Source organism: Talaromyces rugulosus, chromosome II, assembly GCF_013368755.1.
Source record: "Talaromyces rugulosus chromosome II, complete sequence".
In the NCBI taxonomy this organism is placed as follows: Eukaryota; Fungi; Ascomycota; class Eurotiomycetes; order Eurotiales; family Trichocomaceae; genus Talaromyces; species Talaromyces rugulosus.
In genome coordinates, this window is record NC_049562.1 from 2098651 (window position 1) to 2121205 (window position 22555).

General features: G+C 49.2%; 11 protein-coding genes across 11 annotated transcripts; 7 read left to right on the forward strand and 4 right to left on the reverse strand.

Moving 5' to 3' along the window:
* Positions 1 to 255: 255 nt before the first annotated feature.
* On the forward strand, positions 256 to 864 carry TRUGW13939_03200 (uncharacterized protein; the record flags this gene model as incomplete). Its single annotated transcript, XM_035486385.1, has 3 exons — positions 256 to 263; positions 320 to 499; positions 561 to 864. The coding sequence occupies 3 exons, from the start codon at positions 256 to 258 to the stop codon at positions 862 to 864; spliced, it is 492 nt and encodes a 163-aa protein (XP_035342278.1).
* A 2089-nt stretch (positions 865 to 2953) lies between these two features.
* Positions 2954 to 4051, forward strand: TRUGW13939_03201 (uncharacterized protein; the record flags this gene model as incomplete). Its single annotated transcript, XM_035486386.1, has 4 exons — positions 2954 to 3096; positions 3153 to 3414; positions 3470 to 3797; positions 3855 to 4051. The coding sequence occupies 4 exons, from the start codon at positions 2954 to 2956 to the stop codon at positions 4049 to 4051; spliced, it is 930 nt and encodes a 309-aa protein (XP_035342279.1).
* Positions 4052 to 4663: 612 nt separating this feature from the next.
* On the forward strand, positions 4664 to 5967 carry TRUGW13939_03202 (uncharacterized protein; the record flags this gene model as incomplete). The annotated part of the gene is made up of 3 exons (XM_035486387.1): positions 4664 to 4767; positions 4819 to 5333; positions 5405 to 5967. The coding sequence occupies 3 exons, from the start codon at positions 4664 to 4666 to the stop codon at positions 5965 to 5967; spliced, it is 1182 nt and encodes a 393-aa protein (XP_035342280.1).
* Positions 5968 to 6300: 333 nt separating this feature from the next.
* Positions 6301 to 7170, reverse strand: TRUGW13939_03203 (uncharacterized protein; the record flags this gene model as incomplete). The annotated part of the gene is made up of 2 exons (XM_035486388.1): positions 6301 to 6790; positions 6857 to 7170. The coding sequence occupies 2 exons, from the start codon at positions 7168 to 7170 to the stop codon at positions 6301 to 6303; spliced, it is 804 nt and encodes a 267-aa protein (XP_035342281.1).
* Positions 7171 to 7634: 464 nt separating this feature from the next.
* TRUGW13939_03204 (uncharacterized protein) lies at positions 7635 to 8291 on the reverse strand (the record flags this gene model as incomplete). Its single annotated transcript, XM_035486389.1, has 1 exon — positions 7635 to 8291. The coding sequence occupies one exon, from the start codon at positions 8289 to 8291 to the stop codon at positions 7635 to 7637; it is 657 nt and encodes a 218-aa protein (XP_035342282.1).
* A 464-nt stretch (positions 8292 to 8755) lies between these two features.
* Positions 8756 to 11242, forward strand: TRUGW13939_03205 (uncharacterized protein; the record flags this gene model as incomplete). The annotated part of the gene is made up of 1 exon (XM_035486390.1): positions 8756 to 11242. The coding sequence occupies one exon, from the start codon at positions 8756 to 8758 to the stop codon at positions 11240 to 11242; it is 2487 nt and encodes an 828-aa protein (XP_035342283.1).
* A 315-nt stretch (positions 11243 to 11557) lies between these two features.
* On the reverse strand, positions 11558 to 12964 carry TRUGW13939_03206 (uncharacterized protein; the record flags this gene model as incomplete). The annotated part of the gene is made up of 4 exons (XM_035486391.1): positions 11558 to 11710; positions 11920 to 12070; positions 12378 to 12498; positions 12736 to 12964. 4 exons carry the CDS (start codon positions 12962 to 12964, stop codon positions 11558 to 11560), a joined length of 654 nt encoding a protein of 217 aa, XP_035342284.1.
* Positions 12965 to 13312: 348 nt separating this feature from the next.
* Positions 13313 to 13639, forward strand: TRUGW13939_03207 (uncharacterized protein; the record flags this gene model as incomplete). Its single annotated transcript, XM_035486392.1, has 1 exon — positions 13313 to 13639. The coding sequence occupies one exon, from the start codon at positions 13313 to 13315 to the stop codon at positions 13637 to 13639; it is 327 nt and encodes a 108-aa protein (XP_035342285.1).
* Positions 13640 to 17952: 4313 nt separating this feature from the next.
* On the forward strand, positions 17953 to 19482 carry TRUGW13939_03208 (uncharacterized protein; the record flags this gene model as incomplete). Its single annotated transcript, XM_035486393.1, has 1 exon — positions 17953 to 19482. One exon carries the CDS (start codon positions 17953 to 17955, stop codon positions 19480 to 19482), a length of 1530 nt encoding a protein of 509 aa, XP_035342286.1.
* A 1045-nt stretch (positions 19483 to 20527) lies between these two features.
* On the reverse strand, positions 20528 to 21691 carry TRUGW13939_03209 (uncharacterized protein; the record flags this gene model as incomplete). Its single annotated transcript, XM_035486394.1, has 5 exons — positions 20528 to 21239; positions 21308 to 21391; positions 21454 to 21483; positions 21547 to 21557; positions 21623 to 21691. 5 exons carry the CDS (start codon positions 21689 to 21691, stop codon positions 20528 to 20530), a joined length of 906 nt encoding a protein of 301 aa, XP_035342287.1.
* Positions 21692 to 22208: 517 nt separating this feature from the next.
* Positions 22209 to 22538, forward strand: TRUGW13939_03210 (uncharacterized protein; the record flags this gene model as incomplete). The annotated part of the gene is made up of 1 exon (XM_035486395.1): positions 22209 to 22538. The coding sequence occupies one exon, from the start codon at positions 22209 to 22211 to the stop codon at positions 22536 to 22538; it is 330 nt and encodes a 109-aa protein (XP_035342288.1).
* Positions 22539 to 22555: the final 17 nt, after the last annotated feature.

Consider the following 22555-nt stretch of genomic DNA (forward strand, 5'->3'; position numbering starts at 1 on the left):
AACAAACAACCATTTCCCAATACCGATTCAGTTTAAGCAAGACTATTTGGTTTTTTTTAGAGTAGATTATGGTTATCATTTTGGGGTTGATTATTCATCTATGACGCAGCTGGCAAGTTTCTTCAAATTTGAACAGCCCCTCCTTGGCTGAGTATTTAATACATGTAATGCCCCACGTCCTCAGTTGACATCTCGTCTCCCGGAAATATACAACAAAATTGAAGTCAAATACTGAACAGAAAGTTTCCTATTAATATGCCGATGTGAGTTCATGTCATTAATTTAATACATATTCAGTAAGCTGAAAAAGAAACCAAAGGGAACTCGAAGGCAGCTGCCAATGTGGTGGCGTCCAATTCCGATTAAAGTCACATACCCCAGTGCCATATCAGCTCTGTGCTTGCAGCATCTGTCGCAAAGTCTGCGGATACAATGGCAGCGTTAATCTGGGCGGAATCGCTGATACGCTGGAAATCAAGCAGGGGAAAGAATTGATCAAGTGAGCTAGGAGCCTTTACTTCTATTACATGCTGGTATGTGATGATTGACTGGCGTATTAGAAAATACAAAGCAATCAAAGACCGTGGCACACCTGACGAGGAGCAATGCTCGTCTGAGAGAAGCTTCTGCTCCGACTGTAGCACGATGCTGTGGTTGTGGGATCATCACTGGCCGGAACTAATTCACCCGTTTGCACCAGCTATCGATACTGAGCTGCCAGTGCCGGATGAGATGGTCTGTATCATGGACGGCTCAAAGCCGGACTATGTGCGCTGGCCAGAGGGCAAGAAGACGGTCCATGAGTTATATGGCAATGATAGCTTGGAGGGGTGGCATAAACAGCATGAGCTTTACGTTAAATAGTCAAGTCTAGTAAATACGATAAGAAAATGCAAAAGGTCTAGTGAAATAGCAGTCATCAACTTAATTATGTATCTATACTATGATTGTATAGCCGGGTAGCGGACCTATTCAAAGGATGTTAGTCCAGGTCATCATCTCATATCATGAAAGATTAAACATGTCACATCCTCCAAGGTCAGTTCTCCAAGGTGAATATTTTTCTTCAATGTGGAAACTCGGTAAGAACACAGCGAAATATTTTTTGTTCATCACAAAAGAAGATAGAGTAATAAAGAAAAGAGATGGTCACTTACTCAAATGAGTTTTTTTTCTTCTTCCAGTACGTTTGGTCACTTAAGCCTAAAGCCATCGATTAAAATCAGCAACACATTCACATAACAAAATGAGATATAAACATGTAAACATAGGACGTGGCATCGTGTGTCAGGCTAAGTCAAGTCAGCTAGGTCCGTCGAAATCGGAAGAATTAAAACATACCTCATTAAATCAGAATTTTCAGTGTATAATAGTCATTCCGAAACGCAGATGTGCGCCCGGTCAAACAGTGTGAATAACGTCTTCATCATGTAATGGATGCCGTCCATAAAAATAAAAAACAGAATAAAAAAATGTGTATGTACCTGAAGGATGCATCTGTTAGTATACGACACCCAAATGTATGATTGTTATTGCCCGTCATGTGCGGAGTTGATCAGCTGACGAGTTCTCAACAAGCAATACCCTTTCCCAGCACCCGCAAAGTTTGTACGCTTCGCATGTAATGGATGAGGGTCTAAGGACGCAGTCTGTCCGCCCGTTCGTTCAAATTTCTTCATTTTCCAGGGACTAGAGAGCAGGAGAGTAATGTATTTACCTGTTCAAATCAACTGTTAGTCTGGATAGATTCAAATAACTCGTTGAAAAAATGAACAGTTTCCCAAATTGGAGTCAGACAAGGCTGAAACTTAGTACAGACAGATTCCACATAGAAGATTAAGTTTGAGGAATGCCTTAGCGTGTCATAGAGTCATCACTCGAGGAAAGGGATCAGGAAGGAAAAGAAAATTTGTCTCATACCTTTTAATTTTTTAGTGTCTGATCGTGGCCATTGGAAAGAGAAGGCCAGCTCTCTGGTGAAGGAGCCAATAATAAATAAGAATAAATAGAGAAAATAAAAGTATCAGCACGAGCTCGAGGGCATCGGCGTCCAGGGTGAAATATGTTGAGAAGAGAAAGTGAAGCTGTGGGCTGCACGCTTAAAGAGAAAAATCTCATTAGTGCATAATGGAGATCACGTGTGACCCACTCACCGAATCGGGCCTATAGCTTTTATGCGCGCTCTGATTGGTCAGAGCATGCTGCTAGCCTGCTACAGTAAGCTGCATTATTGCTCGATAGCAAGACTTCCAATGTTTGTCTTGAATATTCGTTTCTAAGATTTATAATTTGATATAGCTGAGAAATATACTTTTGGTATATGTGGTGATTTAACATGTGACTATGGGACCGTCCCATGAACACACATTTATCCACATTATTATATATTTTTTACACTCATATGGGTAAATTGATGTCAGTTAATGACTGACGTAGAAATTTAATGTACTCCAATATCCTTAAAGCCACACAATTGAATGTGGTTTGTTTTTTCTAGGAATATGGAGATTGTGTGCTTAACGCCACCTCGGTAAAGTTTAAATGCAAACGTCAGTTTGACGCACAAAACTATGATGATGACATTAAAATAATAACATGGGAAGAATAAGCGCTCATGGATTTTGGGGTGAGAGAAACTTTTATAGTAAAAACATCACGGGCCTTCCAATGCTTACATTTGCGAATTGTACTAAACAAAATCGCCTAAATAGCCGCATGAACAGTTATCAAAAGTAATGTGATCTTCAAATGAATCCATAGAAATATTGCTTTTGAAAAAATGACTCATAGGGACGTCACCAACTCTCATAGTAGAGACAATTGGCAAAATCACATGTATTCGTCAACCTGACGTACATGCCTGTTTTATATAATAGTACAACGTGCTGGAAAGAAGAAAAAAAGTAACCAAATTTGCGAGGTTATTGGACACATCAACCCTTGAATATTCATCATGGCTGGCACAAAATGCAAGCTCAACACTGGAGCGCAGATTCCGTCTATTGGGTTCGGCACCTGGCAGGATGTTGGTTCCCAAGAGGATGCGGTCAAGGAGGCTATTAAGGCTGGGTATAGGCACATTGATACCGCCCGAGTGTACGTATAGAAACAGTGCGAAACAAAAAAAAATCTATTGCTTACCTAGATAACAGATATGGCACCGAGAAAGCCGTGGGAAAGGCAATACAAGGGAGTGGCATACCACGCGAGCAGCTCTTCGTCACCACGAAGCTCTGGAACAATAAGCATCATCCGGATGATGTACCCAAAGCCCTCGATGATTCCCTCAGGGATTTGGGACTGGACTACATTGATTTATACCTGATACATTGGCCGGTGGCGTGGAAGCGTGGCGACGAGCTGTTTCCCAAAGAAAACGACAAGTTTGTCATGGAGAACATTGACATCGTTGACGTAAGTTGATATTCTTCTTCAATAAACTCATGTTCGGGCTTAAAAAAAATTGTAGACTTACAAAGCCATGGAAAAACTGCTACAAACCGGCAAGGTCAAGGCAATTGGCGTGTCCAACTTCTCCACGGCGGAGATGGAACGTATATTAAAGAATGCGTCAGTGGTTCCTGCAGTCCATCAGATGGAATGTCATCCCTGGTTGCAGCAGCAAACATTCGCCAAATGGCACAAAGAAAAAGGCATTCATGTCACCCACTATTCGCCGCTTGGCAACCAGAACGAGCTTTATTCGGGTCCAAAGCACTTGGGAAAGCTCATTCAGCACCCGGTTCTCTGTGATATCGGCAAGAAGCACAACAAATCAGGGGCCCAGGTTGCACTCGGTAGGCTAATTTCTTTCGTTATTCAAGAGTATCGCATTAATCGCTGACACATTCCAGCTTGGGGAGTTACCCAAGGCCATTCGGTTTTGCCCAAGTCCAAGACCCCGGAACGCATCAAGGCAAACTTGGAAGGCGATTTCAAACTCAGTGACGAGGACATGAAGAAGATTGGAGAGATTGACCAAAAATTACGATTCAACGATAGTAGCGCCGAATTTGGCAGGGAGTTCTTCTCGGATTTGGATGGAAAATAAGGATGACATCTTAGGCTGAGATCATTACTCTAACAAATAGAGGAATAAAAAACAGCAACGATATACTTGGAAGGTTTTAGTCGCGCCGTATTACGGACCCATCAACACTTTACACGTGCAATAGCGGTAACATCAGTGCGTCCACTTAATTTAAATTATTGAAAGTTATGATCTTCCATGGCATCAGGTGGGGCTTGCGTATTTGATACAGATCCAAAGTATGACCATAAGCGCAGCTTGTGTTTATGTTTTGTTACAAATTAATCTTCATAGAAGCACCAAGTGCCAAAAAATAATTAGTATAAGATTCAAGCTGCATGCGTATAGATATTCCCAATCAGGACTAGTGAATAGCCCGCAGATTAGAGCGTAGCCGCTAGGCCCAAAGAGGCACACTGGGCGATCTGAGCGGTCGGCGGGTCATTACGTAGGAAATTACTGTGTTGCCTGCCCACCACCGCGGTCGTTTCTTACTCTCCCCCCTGTCTATCGCTTATAGTTTATAGGACGCCGAGTATCGTTTAGTTGGCGACCCGGCGATTTTTTTGAGGACTGCATATCGGTCACTATTATTATATAGCGCGTCTCAGATTGAATGCTGGCGAGCGCAGAATGCCTCCTTTAGCAGACCTTGCGCTTCGCCATGCGATAGTCCGCATATCAAAGCTCGCCGTATCTTCATACGTCCTCGATTGGATTTTCATCATGTGCGCTCTGTTAGTCCTTTTATGTCCCCAATATAATGGCAACTAACGCGCTTGTACCAGCGGCGTCGCGGGTATTGGAGCAGGTTTTGGTTCACTTGAGCCTAGCCAACGCCCGTTTTATCTCGAAGACCCGGATATATCATTGAAAGTGGCGGACCATGATACTGTTTCGTCTGCAGTTCTCGTCGTTATCGGCCTCGTTATTCCCGCCGTTGTCGTTGTCGCAGTTAGTTTGTTGCTAGTCCCCAGCCCTCTGGCTCTCAAAGGCACACCTTTCGCCCTGATCTGGAGACGCAAGATCTGGGAATGGAATGCCGGATGGATGGGACTGGGCCTGTCGCTGGCCGCTACTTATTGCGCTACCGAGGGCCTCAAGGACATCATTGGTAAACCGCGCCCTGATATGCTCGCTCGCTGTGACCCGGATATCTCGAAAATCAGCACCTATGCCGTCAGTGGTTTGGGACAAGTACTTTCAGGCGCTCCGACTTTTGTTACTTTGGATATCTGCCGTAATCAAAGTGATTTTCTGAGAAAGGATGGGTTCTCTGCCTGGCCGAGCGGTCATTCTTCCTGTAAGTATTGACGAACGTTTTGCATTGCACGCGCCCTTTACTTTGCTGCGAAATCCCTGACAATTGAATAGTCTCATTTGCAGGAATGCTCTACCTGACCCTCTGGCTTTGCGCCAAATTTTCCGTTGCCTTTCCGTACATTGGCCCATTGCCATTCGGAGCGAGATCACCTGCTGCGAACGCTGCCGGGCTAGCCTCATCATCAGACAATGGCACCGCAAACCCCGAGAATTCCAAGTCAGCCGGACAACGAACTGGTTCATCATCACAGGCACTACCATCGACATCTCCGCGAAGCCAAGGAGCTGCTCCCCCAGTTTATCTCCAGGTTATCGCGTTCTTTCCTGTCTGCGTTGCGTTCTTTGTCGCATGCAGCAGGTACCACGACCACCGCCACTCCGGGTTTGACATTATTTCTGGTAGCGTTATTGGAATATTCTTTGCCTACATCGGGTTCCATATGTACCATCTTCCTCTCCGGCGCAGCGACGGCTGGGCTTGGTCTGCTCGCAGCCGCAGCAATGCCTTTTTCAGGAGTATTGGATACGCGGATTTGACAGTGACAGAGGGCTGGGCTGCTGACTCGCCTTTGTTGCCGACAGTTGAGAATACCAATCCTCGTGGCGAGGTCTAATTGAAACAAGGATGACCCTGGTCGAAGCTGGTCGAAGCTAAAGGTGGGCGAGCGACTTGTACAGGTAATATTACGTTAATATACAAACATTGTAAAATGTGTACCCAATGATGTTCATAAATTTGTTTTGCTTTTGTTCGACGTGTACATATACATGACGTGTCGATTATATTACTAGAATAGTTATGTATTTGAATCATAATGAACATTTCAACGTTGCTATTCTGCTTGATACCAAAAGCCTCCAAAATAGGTTCTATGTACACGGTTAAGAAACACAACCAAACTCCAAACTCCTCGCTACACGTCGCATGCCTTAAAAAAAACAGCATATCATCGCCACCCCCCAACTCTACCCTCATCCCACCTCGCGCGAGCCTCCTTTCTAGCCTCCAACTTGGCGCCCTCTGTGCGAATCCTTCGCACCCAATCCGTTACTTCTTTATCAGTAGCTTTGCCATGCTGATGATCTCCCTCGAGAAAACTCTCCTCGACAGCATGACAGATAGCCTCTTGCTCAGCTACCGCAGCCGCAAGACGCTGGTAAAGCGCCTTGGGTGACCACGGCGCCAACGCAGCGTCCATTTCTGTCTGTTTCTTGCGCCATGAGACTTCTAGGGATTGGTGGTTGAGCAGGAGCGATTCGGTTGACGAGCGGAGGCTGGCGACGCGCGACTCGAGATCGAGCACGTGTTGGGCAAGGGCTTTGTTTGACTCGAGGTGGGATTCGAGATACTGCTGAGAAGTTGGGTAGGATGGGTGTAGCGTCGAAAGGGCGGATAAGAGGGATGCGTTGGAGAGGATTTCTTGGAGTTCGGTAGTACTATATTTTTTTGGTCAGCATTGTACTTCTTATATCTAGGAGAAAGGCTGGTGTTATTCAGCGTACGATTTGTCCTTCACAATGTCCGGAAGCCATCCGTCCTCGATCCGAGGCGGCTCGACTTGCGTGTTGGGGTCACCTGGCGGAAAAAGCTGCGTAGAAGCTGTGCCAGGTAAATTCACTCCTTGATCTCCCTGTGGGTGTCCAGGAGACTGAAGCCCTGCAGCCCCAGCGAGAGGCGTCCCTCTCCGGCTTGCTTCATGGCTGGTAGGCTTCGGCGGAGGAGGCGGCGGAGTGTCCTGACCGACGGCCGGACCAACATGAGCTGGAGACGCAGACCAGTAGGCCGAAGATCTGGGGGAATACGGTTGCGATGCCATATTTACTGTGGAATAATCCAGTGCCTGCCAGCAGCACGAGATGTTAAGAGTAAACTGTGGAGGAGTTGAACTACTACTGCCTGTGGGGTATCTTTAAATTCTGCCAGCCCGCAATTGTCTACCGCCCACTTAAGCTGTCTCGTGCATTCCAAGCACTATCCAATGCCAATATCAAACGCCGGTCTTAATGTTTCTATGTACAGGGGCGCTTTAACTATTGCATTGTGTGAAATGCGCGGCAGCATACTTTCAACAACCACCCTACAAGCATGCGGTTGATTGCCTGAGGCTTGTTTGAGGCAACCAGCCACAGATGCGCCGAATGACTACTCATGGGACTCTTAGTTGCTGTTGTTGTTGTTGTTGTTGTCCGTATAGATATCCACTAGAGTTATTCGAAAAGAGCCCTTGGTGTATCATATGACACAATGTTCTTCCATGTCTGTTGACTGCAATCAAAAAGCTCACTCTGTTCTCCGTCGAATGTCTCTGTCCTGAGTCTCAGCGCCAACGCCTCTGATCGCATCTGTTACCAACGCTCGTAGCTGATTCTGGCCTTCTTCGCTGTGGAAATCCTCCCTGGCGGCTAATTCAGCAATCCTCCTCCGGAACTCGGTGTCGATTTCGCCGGCTTCCCCATTCACTTCTTGCTCGGACACGGTGCCTAGATTGATGTTGATGTTGGGAGGAAGAGGGGGAGGCGCGTGGACGTCTCGTAGGGATTGGATGGCCTCGGAGGTATCATTCCCAGTGACTTGTCCAAGATAGGTCACAATTTCTGGGAATGACCCGTCACTCTGGATCGTCTCTTGCGCTGTCAAGCCTTCGTCATTTGTGTGCACTGGGTCGATGCCGAGTTCCTCCACGAGGCATTTGGCAATCTCCAATGTCTCCGTCACGAACAGACAAGTCTCGCCGTCCTCATCGGTCAAATTGGGGTTGACGTGATATTCTTGCACGAGGGCTCGGAGGAGATCGATATGTCCGTAGGATGCAGCAGCGTGAAGGAGCGAATATCCATGCTCGTCCTGACACGATGCTTGGGAGGAATCGGATTGCAGCGCAGTTAGGACTGCTGCGGGGTTGTCCGCCGCGAGAATATAGAGATTGGGCCGACTCATTTTGCGCGCGCATGTAAACCAGGCGGAATCCGAATACGAATGCGATTTGATTGAGCGACAAGGCAGAAATTCAGGACGCTTGTTGGATGTGGCTCTGGTAAACAGAGTGTGGCGGCGCAGAAAAAAAAGCGTTTGACGGTTGCCAGCAAAAAAGCAAAAAAGCTCCGCCTCGCGGCTCCCTTGCCCCGCGGCGTCCAAAAGAGGAAGGATCGGACCGTTTGCTTCTTTATTCAACTTGACTCACGATTACTGTGTGACTCACCAAAATTCTGCTATTTATGCCCTGTCCACTTCGAAATAGACCAGCCACAGCGGGATGAAAGCTTTATAAGTGCATGTGTCGCTTGTGTGTGTGATTTTACAAAAGTTCTTTATTCCCCGCACCTTTTTCTAGGTATTCAAGCTCGACGAACAGACATCCCCTTACCACCCCTAGCAGAGGTTCAACTATCTACACCTTCAAAATGGTGCAACAGGACCCTCATGAGACTCGTCAGCTCGTGCAGAGCCTAGAAGCTGCCTCCAAGAAAGACAATAGACGCGATAAAAAGTCATTCAGTTGCAGGAAGTCGACATTCCGTGTCGCTGGATCGGATAACATTTCCGTTGATTCCTGGAAATTCAATGACTGGGACTACAAGAGACCTGACCTGCCTACGTATGCTCGTGGCCTGTTCACTACGAAGCTGAAGGATGGGCGGCGGGAGATATGCACGCGAGGATACGACAAGTTCTTCAACGTCGGCGAAGTCAACAACACCCAATGGGAAAACATCGAAACGAATACCAGAGGCCCCTACGAACTCAGTGTGAAGGAAAACGGCTGTATCCTCTTCATTTCCGGGTTGGAAGACGGGACTCTCTTGGTATGCAGCAAGCATTCGACCGGCGGCCGCAGTGATGTTGCTGTGAGCCATGCACAAGCCGGCGAACGCTGGGTCGAGAGCCACCTCGAAAAAGTTGGAAAGACTGTCAAGGAACTGGCAACCGAGCTGAGAAGCATGAATGCAACGGCTGTTGGCGAACTTTGTGACGACGATTTCGAAGAACACGTCTTAGCTTACGACGAGAATGCTGCAGGCATTTATATCCACGGCATCAACTTCAACGTTCCGGAATTTGCTACTATGCCCAGCGCAGAAGTACATCAATTTGCGGACAAATGGGGGTTCAAGAAGGCGCAGTTTATCGTCCTCGACGAAATAACGGCTGTCAAAGAGTTCCTGGACACATGCGCAGAAACAGGATCCTGGAACGGACGGGATACGGAAGGGTTCGTCGTTCGGTGCCGGATGCAAGAAGGCCCATCTGAACCGTCCAGAGACTGGTTCTTCAAGTACAAATTCGAGGAGCCGTATCTGATGTACCGCCAATGGCGCGAGGTCACAAAAGCGGTCATTGCAGGAAAGCTGCCCAACATCAGAAAACACAAAAAGATCACAGAAGAGTATCTACTCTATGCTCGGCGGCAGCTGGCCAAAGACCCCAAACTCGCCAAACTCTACAGTAAGAATCACGGCATTATCGCTATGCGGGATGGATTTTTGAACGAGAGAGGCTTGAAAGGCTCGGAGATCATAGCAATGGAGAACGAGAGCGGAGAATCTGCCACTCGAAATGTTGTTCTTGTTCCTGTTTCTTCGATCGGATGCGGCAAAACCACTGTTGCTCTTGCGCTGGTGAAACTTTTCAACTGGGGCCATATCCAAAATGACAATATAGGCAAACAAAAGAACAAGCCCAAGAGGTTCGTACTTGAGCTGACAAACGCCATGGCCCTCAGCCCTGTTGTTATTGCTGATCGCAACAACCACCAAAAGCGCGAGAGGAAGCAGCTCATGGATGATGTGACTGAGGTTGTCTCAGATACAAAATACGTCGCCATTCAATGGGTGCACGAACCACACCAGTTGGATAACCTCCGACATGTTACTAGAGACCGAGTCTTGTCTCGCGGTGACAACCACCAAACCATTCGAGCAGCAACTGAAAACTTGGGCACGATCACAGGAATCATGGAAGGGTTTTTGAACCGGTTTGAAGCGGTCGACACCGACCGCGAACCTGATATCAACTTCCACGAGGTCATTAATCTCAACATTGGCCCTTCTCGTGATAGCCTGGAAACTGTCATTATAAGGCTGCACGAACTCTTCCCCAAAATCGTTGAACGTCTCCCAAGCAGCGAGGAAATGGATGCTGCAATCGAAGCTGCATTGTCAGACTATCAAGTCACGGAAGACCTGAGCTGGACTTCTGACAAGAAGCATGAAAAGGACAAGAAGAAGAATAATACGGTCGAACAAAGGGGCACCAAGATCCAAGACCCTGCCCTCCTGGTCAAACAAATCGAGTACATTGGAATCTCGGTCCCAACTCCAGCAATCCACGACTTGCTCGGTTCAATCTTTCCTGCTGGCGGTAGTGATGATGCGTTTCGGAGCAAGACGTACAACCACTTGCTCAATTCGCGACGCATCCAACCCAACTTCCACGTCACATTGATCCATCGCTCTCAGAGTCAGGAACACGCCGACATTTGGAAATACTACACGGATCGATACGTGCAACGCATGAACGAGCGAGAACCGGGAGACCCGACAACATCGCCGAAACTGGCGCACGCGCGCGTCCGCGTCGAACGACTTATCTGGAACGACGACATTATGGCCTTTGTTGTTCGACTACTACCTGACACCAGCGGGGATGAGGACGAGAACAACAACAACAACAACAATGATAACAATAGCCCCTGGCCGTGCGTCAACCCGGTACCGCACATCACCGTGGGCACATCGCGGCCAGAAGTTAAACCTAAGGAGAGCAATACCTTGTTACAGGAGTGGCTGCAGTCTGGTGCTGCACCCGGTACGGGTCTGTATGAAGCTGAGATTCCCGGCTACCAGGTCCTAGAAGGCGCAATCTATCATGTTATGAAGAGGGGGAAGTAGAGTTGTTTTTCTTTCTTTTCAAACAAAAACGAAAATAGGGGGATGGTGGGAGACTGAGCGCTGATGCATTCTGTCTTTTATGTTATTTTTAATTCTTAAAGGAATCATGAATACTGCATTTAGGGATAGGATTGAATGGTTAGTACTAGTACTTCTAGAAACTTAAAACCGGGACAAAACAATATTCTATATGCATGAAATTCATTTACATTCTATCAAGTAGATGTTCGATATAATACATGTTGATTAGTATTTCGTGTTGCCGGATTAATATTCTAATACTTGATTCAAAGATTTGTGATTGGTCATTAAAGCTTAACCGCTCACCCAGGCAGTGACTCGCTGGACGCCAAAACGGCCCATGAATTGAAGACCAGTGCTGCCCATAGGGAAATAACTGATCAAGTACCAGAGGAGGGAAACCAGTTGGAAGATGGCAGCAATCAAGGTCAACAAACTGTTATGAAGCTGTGAGAAGAACCTGTTAGCACTTGCTATCAAGCAAAAGCATGGAAAATATAATGAATAAAGTTGGCACAAGGTGTTTTGCTTGAATGGGGTCAGGTGGTCGTACAGCTCATGCGCGAGTACACACGTGAGCTGTGGACGAAAAAGTAACGGAATTTGAAGTTGTGGGAAAAAAGAAAACGATCGGGATGTTTCTGAATCATACGTACCCCAACGGCAAAGTATAACGTGAGCGCAATCGATCCAAAGTAGGCTGCGGTGAAGGGTAGCCGATTTCCAGAAAGGAGGTGTCGAATATAAGTAAAAGGCCCCATGAGAACTGCCCACGAAGTCAAAAACAGGACAGATCCAACTGACCATCTAGAGGGAAAAAACATCAGCAAGACGACCCAATAGAAATGTAAAAAACGGCTAAAACACTAAGAGGGCATGGATGGGTGCACCGCCTCAATAGGCTACTCCAATAGGACTGAAGAGCAAAGCTTTTTGGCCAGTGCATGTGCGCTTATCAGCCACATGAGGGCTGGATAGCAATGATGGCTGTCACCTTCACATGTCAAAAGACCTGGTCAGGATAGATGACATCACTGCGGGATCCCATCTCTTCACCGTCTTCACTCCATCGGGCCGGTAGCGCCATTTTGTGCAGGTGTGGATTATCACTTACAGGATGGCAAATTTTCGGGGCTTTGGAATCAAGGCTGGCCACAGAACGAAGCACAGCAAGAAACAGAGGGTAGCTCCAAGGTTACATGCAGCGAAGACGAGCATGCGATCCCAACGGCTCACTAAAAGAATGTTAGTACTGGTGGTGAAGAATGTTTGTTGGTTGGGTTGGGGCTAGCAAGTGGACTGTATTTGGCCAAGTGCTGGGGTCTCTAATGCGTGTGAATCCGGCAAGATGCAGGAACTGGGCTTGCCATCACCCGGGCTGCCGACAGGTGGGTCGACGGAAAAAGGTCACGAGATGGCACGATGAGATATATGTGGGGGAAGATATCTGCACAAGTATGTTGCAAACTTACAGGCAAAGAAACTTTCCTCTTCCTCTCGTCTGGACGGAGCAGGCAAAGGCGCGCCGGGAGCTTCCTGGGTGGGAAGTCGCAGATAGCCCTCGCCGCTGCCGAAAGGGTTCAAGGACTGCAGTCTGGAGAGAATGGGTGTGGAGGATGTGTCGGTTCGGACGGGAACGTCGGGATCTCGTCGAGACCAGCCCAAGGAATTCATATTCTCACGGAACGAGGTTGAAGCCATGATTGTGAGTGGTTGAGAAAAGGACGGACTCGGTCAACGATGATATCGAATCAGAGGTTGAGCAATGATTTGTCGACGAGGTATGAAGCACTACCCGATGCGGAATCAAAACAAAGATGGGTGGGCGCTTAAAGGAGGGCGGAAACAAAGGCAAGAATTGGCTCTTGTCATATGCAGATGACTGTCTCTTTGCAGATAGTGTGTACTAGCGCAGCTCTGGGGGAGGGAAGTAAAGCAGGCCAGGTGACAAGACAGGGCTCAGGGCTCTGGGGCAAAGCACCGAAACAAGAAACGGGATCCTGGGAGGGGAGGTCGATATGACCGTTAATTCTAGATCAGAGGCGAACGATGCTGGAGGGAGACCGATTCGAAGGCGAATGGATGATCGCTGCAGGGAAGGCCACTGGGGACCGCAGTGGGCTGTACGACTGCTGGAAAGGAGCCGAACGGGCCGATCAGCGGGCAAGTGCAGCCACGATGTTGGACGTTGGACAAAGGACGGTTGAGGATGGCGTATGCGGAGCAGTGCAAAGGCTAAAGCAGACGGGCGCTAGCAAGCAGACCAGCCCTGATCGAGACGGTGAAGATAAGGCGAAGGGGGAGGCGAGAGGATCAGATGACCGGTGGTGGACTTTGGGAGTCTGGAGAGAGAGAGCAGCAAGTGCCGGCAGATAGGCAGGCGCTATGACGGCGGGCGGCAGGTCAGTCGACAGAAGCGGGAGGTGTGTGTGTGTGTGTGTGTATGTGTGTGTGGTCAGACAGAGAGTGTGGGTGAGCGATGGGATAGCTTTGGTGGAGGAGGAGGAGAAGAAACAGAGAAAGAGCCAGAGATGCAGCAACGATGAAGCTTCTGGGGGGAGTGGGGCTTGCCGTTGCGTTGCCTGAAGTGGACTAGTGGCTGCCTAGTTAGGTCTAGCGCAAGCTATGGCTCAGCCGGCGGTCATGCGGCGGTTGCAGCACGCTGATTGGCTGTCGACTACACTGTATGCACTACTTATAGTACTATCAGTTCTTCACAGTGCACACCGACAACAACAACTACAAATGCGGAGTCTGATCGCTGCTGCTAGTGCGAGAGCCTGGTCGGATCTGATCGCCTGGCCACAAAAGTTGGCTACGTGCTCTGGACGGATCAAGCAATACCTCCAGCGCCTCGCTACCAGCTTCTCTTTGTCTCGGAAGAGTCGCCCGCAGCCCAACCACAAAGCCAGAAAGAAATCTCCCCGAATTCCAGGAGACGCACCGAATAGGAATGCTTACTGCTTACTAGCTATAGGAGTGCGATGCGACCAGCCGAGTGAGGGGAGGGGGAGCAGCCTATCGGGCCGCGGGGGTGGAGCGTGGACTCTTGGGCTCTCGGCGCTCGAGGACTCGAAATTAGGACTGCGCTATGTACAAAGTACTTCGTAGTTAGTACTACTAGCAGTACGTAGTAATATCATAATATGCGAATTATGCTTTATTTTATTTTTTGACAGCCGCCGCCGCTTCGATCCGGCCGTGGCGATCAGCTTGCTGGTGTGCCGAATATTGATTAAATAGACTAAATAGATTAATAGTACGGCGCATACAACGGCGATCGATTTAGGCCAAGGCCGATCCGGGCTTTGGTATTTTACTATTTGCTGCGTTGCATCTGCTAGGGCGGGCGAATATGTATTGCCATTGGTGCGTCTACAGTGAGACCGCGTCGCAAGTTGCATGGTAATGGTGTCTATGACTCTACGACTGCTGCTCCCACTACGTAACTATTCACATCGGCCACTTCCCCGAAGCTCCTCGGACAACATTTGGTGGAGCGCGCTCTCTTGGGTTGCACACACAACGTCATGGCGCGTATAGTGGTAACTGTGTTTTCTCCTAATAATAACAAGAATAATAGGGTTCTGCGATCGGTCCAAAGGGAGCCGGGGACGAAAAGCAAACAAACCATGACAAAATTAATGGAAAGTAGGATCGTATCGGCCCACTCGCTACTGGCCGTCCCGTCAAGGTTCGGCAGCGGGCACGATCCGTGGTTCGCCCGCCTTCGCTGCCCCATCCGCCGATGTATACAAGTGTTGTTGTACAATTATGTGCCCTATTTCATAACAACAAAAGGCATATTCTCCTAGTAGTATCGAGGGTCATCTCAGACGTCCGGTACGTGTATGCATGCGTACGCATGTACGTATTTGCTTCGCCGCATTCCAGGCAAAGAATGTACGCGGATCGTGCCGGATGCCTAGTCTGATTGATACCTACACACGTTGTTTTCTGCCCAGCAGCTTATCAACCAGTGCTTTATCATCATTGTACTACGTACTCCCGTACGGATCGATATACCGGGGAAGAACTATCGACCAGACAGATGCAAGGGCTCGTATCTATAAAACACCAGCTCCCTGCAGGTGTCACGGCCCATGTGTCCGCTGTTTCGATCTGACAGTGCTGCTGCAGTCGCCCGTCATTTATTGTCCATTAGTAAAGTTAGTCGCCTCTTGGTATGTGCCTAGTACGCACTGTCTACCTGCGGACGGATACTAGATAGGCTGCAGGGTTGCTACCTCAAGCGGCCCAAGCTCTCGCTCGTAACACTGCCCCTCGTACACGTTCCATGGCAAACCACTAGCGAGTCAAGATGGCCAGGGAAAAACAAGTTCCGGCCTCCTCTCGCAGCGCACCAATCTAGTCAGTACTACTACTACTACTGATGTCTTTCTTGTGTCGTTTCTTTTTGTCGTTTTTTGTCGTCCCCCACCACCCCCTCCCTCATCGGGCGCCGGTAAGATAGATCATATACTACCATCATACCCGTAGGTACGGGAGTACAACCAGATACACCAATAGATCCATCTGTTCATACCGTACACATACATGTCTTGCCCCAGGTCTATCATCGCCTGAACCAGCCCACCCTTGCCGTGTCCGGTGTCTTGCCCTTTCACGCTGCCTGGTCACCCCCGGCGAAGAGGTCGGGCCATCTGATACATTCTACGATTGCGCCTCCGCGTGAGTCATCCTTTTCCCGGTTTGGCATCCCGTCGATGATCAAGTTTCCTGTTCATGCGATGGACATTACAACGTGCCCCCTCCCCCCTCCCTCACCCGGGCCCAAAAACCGCCCTTTTTCCTCTTTGAGAGTGCGCGCCCCTCTTGGTCGCACTAGCTATCTATCTTAAGAATAAGAAGTAAAATAACTAGGCAACGCAGCGTAGACTTACTGAGACTGACTTATACGACGTAAGCTACCCACACCCACCAGGCGTTGTGCCCACCCACCCACATCCGATTTCCAAGAATTAAAGCCTTGTTCCAGTAGCGCACGATCGACGCCGTGCATGACCTCGATGACATAGCATCAAATGAGAGCTGCAGGACTGTGAATGTTTAAAAGCGGACGCGCTGCCCTCTCGGACGCGGACCCTGCAGACCAGATTCCCCCCTAACTACGTGTTCGCTCTGTATTCGCAAACTGCTATATCTTGGGTCCCTCTTCCGCTCGTCGTCCGCCAACAACTGTTCTCTTCGAGCCGGGTACCTTGCGTCGTGATAGCCCTGCAGGCCGCTGCGGGTACGATCGATCTCTACCAAAGGCACTGACTACCGCAAGTACCGAGTCGTGCTTCCATCCATCGGCTGTGCTGGCAACCTGTCTGTTGCCTATTGATCCCTCGCCACGTGGGTTGTTGGTGTTGTCCTTCTCAACCCCAACCCGAACCTCAGCCTCAAGTATCCAGTATGTATCCATCCATCGTCGCTTCTTAGTGTTTGCCGTCTTCTAACAAGATGCGTCTAGGCAACTGCTGTGCTGTCGGCCTTGAGCTGTATGCACATAGTGGCATAGCATAGTAAGACTATACTATATCATCCTCCGATATCTCCGGTGGGTTGCTCCTTTTGCTTTTGCGCCGACATCCTCTGTTCGAGGCCGTCTTGTTTGCCCTTCGTAGCATGTGTTCCTCCCCCCCTGTCACCCATCGGACGGAAAGATGCATCGAGTCTGTGCACCGATGCACCGATGCGCTGCTAGTCGGGGGCAGTTCGAGTCGTTGTGCTCGGGGCATTTCTGGGCAAGAGCGGTTTTGTTGAGGCGGTGAATACGACTGGGCGGCCGGTTTCACCGCCTTGGCTGCCGCCTTCCTTGCCCAAAGCCCTTCGTTCGCCCCCCCGCCGGGCGACTTCTCCCTCTTCTTCTCATTTCATCTCTCTGTTGTCGCGCGATACTGATTCTCCCAGCCTCGCGAATTCGACTTGAATCGCCTTCTGTGATCCCAGTACGTCCAGTTTGCCCCCCCTCTTCAACCCCCTCCCCCGGACATTCTGCCGCCCGCCCGGGCCAGCGACCGATCGTCGTTTTGCGTTGCCGCGTATCCCGCCTTTCTCCCCCTTGTGTTCCCCGCCCTCGTTGTCTTCCTGCTCTTTGCCTAGCCATTCTTCTCACAATCGTGCTTATAGAGAGTCGACTCCTCCCCCAGCCGAATTGAATTGTGCCTGCTCTCAACCCGCCCAATTCACATCGCCCTTGATCCACCACTCTTTCTCGGTGACCGATTGCTGCCTTTTCCCAACACGTCAGCAACTAGTACTATCCCGCTCTCGGGCGAGAAACTTCCATCTCGCAACCCCTGCCTATTTCTATCTGAGAGGTTGGTCTTTGTTAATCTACTTTTTGCCGCGCCTTGTGTGGTTTTGGTATATGCTGACTTTTGCGTTAGATCTGCCACTATAGGGACTCTTATCCCGGATTCCTTCAATCTCAGCTAGTCTGGATGAATACTTACTCTATACACTATTGTCGTCCGGATTCGAAGCAAGATCTGTCATCACATTCTTGGTGATCTAAACAGCATACATTCTATCGAAGAGCGATAGACTCACCCCTTGTGCGCCTTGGAGATCTGGTCCTCAATCCGTTTCATATGGTCGAGGCCAGTCTCTATTATTAGAACACATATTTCTTTCATCGCGAAGTGAAAGTACACAACGAGAACAAGAGACTAGCCACAATGTCTCAATACACCATGGCAAACCAACAGTTTGATTCTCACTTCGGCAACCCTAATGGCAACGACGCCGTCGACCCTTCGGACCTCACCATGCAAAATGGCATGTTCATGCCCTACTCTTTTGGCTCCCAGCAGAATATGTCTGCAAGCTACAACATGGGCAACTCTGGTATTGACACCGACGAACTGCTCGACCTTGACCTCAATGGCCAGAACGGGGTCCAGCGCAACGACGGAATGGGTTTTATTCAGGACCAGCGTCAGAACCAAGGATTATCCATGAGTCATCAGAGCCAGATGACTGGGGTGTTTTCTCACACACCAGAGGGCGCCCCGATGCACAGTCCGTTCCTCCAGAACAGCTTCAATAACTTTGACCAGTTCCAGGGTATGAATCAACATTCTCAGAACACGCCTGCTCACCTTAGTGCACCCAATCACTTTGATCAGAATTTCATGAACGGCAAGACTCGGCCTAGTATACAGACCATGGACCGATCCTCCTCGGACGTGAGAACACCCATGACTCCGAAGACACCCGCCATTGGTGCCTTGAATTTGGGCACTCCAGAATCTGGCAGCTTTCCGTCCCAGCCCATCCGCGCAGGCAACCTTCAGCACCGCCACCAGAAGACCTTGTCGAATCAATGGGATGGCACCCCGGGAAGTGGTCAGTCGTTTATTGAGTCTCCTATTGCATCGCCAAACAACCACCAGTCGCACCATGCTGGCATCTCCGAAGTTTTCAAGTCCGGCAAACATGCATCCCTTCCGGCCAAGGTGGATACCCAGAGCGCTCAAGCACTGGAGTCCCAGGAAGCTAAACGTCGGCGGCGTAGGGCTTCCCATAATATGGTGGAGCGCCGCCGTCGCGATAACATCAACGAGCGCATCCAGGACTTGTCGCACTTGGTGCCCCAACACCGCCTGGAAGATGACAAAGTCCGCAAGCAGCTCATGAACAACTCTACACTGTCGCCGCATGGCGGTAGTATGAGCCCACCCAATGCCACCTCACTCTTGGCGGGTGGGAACGGCCGTCGAGCCACGGCGGGTAGTATCACCATGGGCCTTCCCATTGAAGAAAAGGAGAAGGGACCCAACAAAGGTGATATTTTGAACGGCGCCGTGAGCTGGACGAGGGATCTCATGTGGGCCCTTCACGTCAAGATGCAGCAAGAGGCTGAATTGGCCGAGCTCATTTCCAGCTTGGGAGGTACCTGGCCGTTTGAACAAACCGAGGATGAGAAGCGGATGCGAACTGAGCTTCTTGATGCTATGGAGAAGAACGACCCGACTAGTTTCACGTACAGCCGGGCTCCCGGAAGTGGGCTTCGAGTGCCCAAGCACACAAACATTGCTGGAAACGCTGTCCAGAACGGTGGCCTCAGCCCACAAGACTTGAGCCCAGCGTTCAACAGCGGCGGCAGTGGAGCAAACAGTGGTGGAGGACAGCCCCAGTTCTGGAGCAACTCCGCTCAGAATGGAGGAATCTTCAAGGAGGAAGACGAGTACTCCATGGATATGTAGGCACGGCATTCCGAATGCATAATGTGAGGTTGCATCTACGGCGTCAAGTGAGGACCGGAATTGGGCGTAGATCGGATTTGTATTATCAACGCATTTTCTGGCATTATTGCATTGGTTGGCAGTTATGTTTGTTTGCAGTTGTTTTGACCTTCATTCATTGTCTTTTTTTTGTTATTGTTTTTCCTTCTTCTCCATCTCACTTTCTCATTTGCAACGTTTGTTTGCCAACATGATCAGATGAATAACGCTCATTCTTCTCCCGGGCTTGCCTATCTATATATGCCTGTTCAAGCTCGCGATCGCTTTGTTCTTTTTATTCTCTCAATTTTATGTTTTGTCGTCTTACTGGTCTATCGATACCCCAGAGGTCCATGTTTGTTTTCAATGGATTTGTCTTATTTTCTGACCTCGACTTTTTTTTTTTGTCTTTCTTCAACTCTCCCATGATATTTCTCATTATTCTCGAATTTTAATGACTTGACTTTTTGACCTTTTTTTTTTAGTATTGCTTGGACCGTTTTAGTTTGCTAATATGCTGCTCGTACAATATAATATACATGATTGAACTCACTCTTACATACCTATTATAGTAGATTGATCAATTGCATATAAAAAGATTAGACTCAAGAATTTTTGAAATTGTGAGTTGATTTCACTTATTGATATCGCCTTTATTTATATACTATCTATCAGACTGCAACATGTAAACAACAATAGAGACAAAGAAAAAGATAAAAGATAAAGAAAAAGGGAGAGAAAGAACCAAAGTAAATGCATGCATGAGAGAAAAAAAAGGCAAGAACAACAACAACAACCATAGTAACACGTACTATACATTCCTTTTCCTTTTTTTAATGCTGTTGAAATAGAACATAGAACATCCATACATGATAGGTTGTTTTTGGGTTGGATTGGTCTGGTCTGACACTAGTCATCTATTTCAAAGTCCAATAGGGTATATCGATCGTGCTGGCCCCAATACAAATACGTCTAAAAAAAATTTGTGTTGTTTTGGTTTTGGTTTTTGGTTTCAGTTGGATATTGTCTATTCCCCTCGCCATTCACGGAAAAAGTCCATGACGCCGGTGAACACGACCAGGAGGATACCACCTCCAGGACCCAGTCGGAGAACCTTGGGCAGGAAGCCCTTGTACAGCGCGCTGAATCCTTCCTCGCGGGCGACGGTGGCAACGGCGGGCCAGGCCCAGTTGTACTTGGGCACGGTGCCGGCGACCTTGGGGCTGTTCTGGATACGAGATTTGACGACATCCATGGGGGTGTTGAGAATGGTACCGGCTGTTCCACCAATGGCACCAGCAATCAAATCGTTCATGACCTTTTGGCTCTTGTTACCGGGAGCGGCAGCGGGCATCTGGGCGCGCACTTGGAAAATGCATCCAAAGTAACCCGCGTTCCACAGGATGTGGCGCCACAGGGTCGATTCGAGGCCGTTGTACATCGCCAGTGGTCCCTCCTGCTTGACAATCTTGCTCACGACGTCCAGCATTCCGTTGTACTTGTGCGCTTGCGCCTTATCCTGCAGCCGGATTTTAACCAGTTCGAACGGCACCACGACAAAGGCTTCCGTGGCTCCTGCTGTAGCTCCAGTGAGGACGGCAAGAGGCTGGGTGGTCTTTTCAATGCCGAACAGGTCGCGGTAGAACGTGCCCCAGGTGTCGTTGGCGGCGAACTTGGTAGCACGCTTGGGAGCCTCCATCAGGATTGGGGCGGTGATACCACGGTAAAGACGCGAGGCACTGTGAGGCAAATGCCGTTGGCGTCAATTCAGCTCGACCAAGACAGGGAAAAGATGGCGAAAACATACCCTTCGTTGCGGATAATTTTGGCAAAGCAATCAAACATGCTCTTGTATGCCTCTTCACCGGTGCCAGCACCGGATTGGAGCTGACTGAGAACTGTGTCAGCCTGACCGCATGTTTCTCGCGGCATGAGAAAGCAAATATCACTTACATTCTTGTCTTGACAACATCCAATGGATACCTAGTTGCATGTTGTTAGTCCGGCCGGAAATGCGGCATTAAAAAAGATGGGACGAGCAAGTACATGACAAGAATCTTGCAGCGAGACAACCGTTAGTCACAGAACTGACTTTAGAAACATTATTCTCTAGAGAACTCACCTCAGACACACCGGCAACCGCACCGGCGGCGAATTGGTAGGCGAAAGGCAGAGGCTTTTCGGTCGTCATGATTGCGATGGGGGGATTACCCGATAGCCGGCTATCTGCAGCAAGCACGTTTCCGGTCAGCTTGGGAGGAATCAGAGAGATCAGAAAGATCCCATGGGAGACGCACTAACACAGAAATTCTTCTAAAGAGAGACCGGTGCGGGTTGTCGGGGCGTGAGAGGAGAGGTCGGCAAGAGCAGGAGAAGAAGAAAAAAAGAGGGGAGATAGATAGCAAGGCAAGCAGTGTGGAGAGCATCTCCGAGCGCTCACCGGGTCGGAAACCTGACCGCCTGCGGACTCGGAGAAATAGTAACGACGAGAACAGCGGCCCCACCGGTCCCCACGGGGCATTTTGTCAACAGTACAATACAGTTCCTTATCAAAACGTATCGTTCCTCATTCAATCATGCATCTACATGTCTAAACACGTCCGGGCGAGGCCCGAGCAAAACCTATATACATAATACACAGCAGACAATACAGAAATCAAAACGCCAAAGACGAAATACACCATGTACCCAACGCAAACAGCCCGCAAATGTACATATCCGCAAAGAACCTTCCGCCTACTCCTGGCTCGCCTTTCCCGACAGTTCCCGTAGCTGTCCCCGATGCTGTCGCGGTACAGCTAGCACCGCAAGCGAATCCGCTCGGACAGCATCCGCCTCCAGCAGAAGCAGCACAGCTGAACCACCCCGTGGCACAGGAGCCCGCCGAGGCAGTAGTAGCTGCGCTGCCCGTGGGCACTGCGACTGTGACGCCGCCAGAGTCTATGACCGTGGTAGAAGATGTAGTAGGGCAAGACGTGGTGTCGCAGTCGCGGCCTGTGCGGCAGCATCCGCCATGGTATACCGCAGAGCAGGCATAGAAGCCCGTGGGGCACAC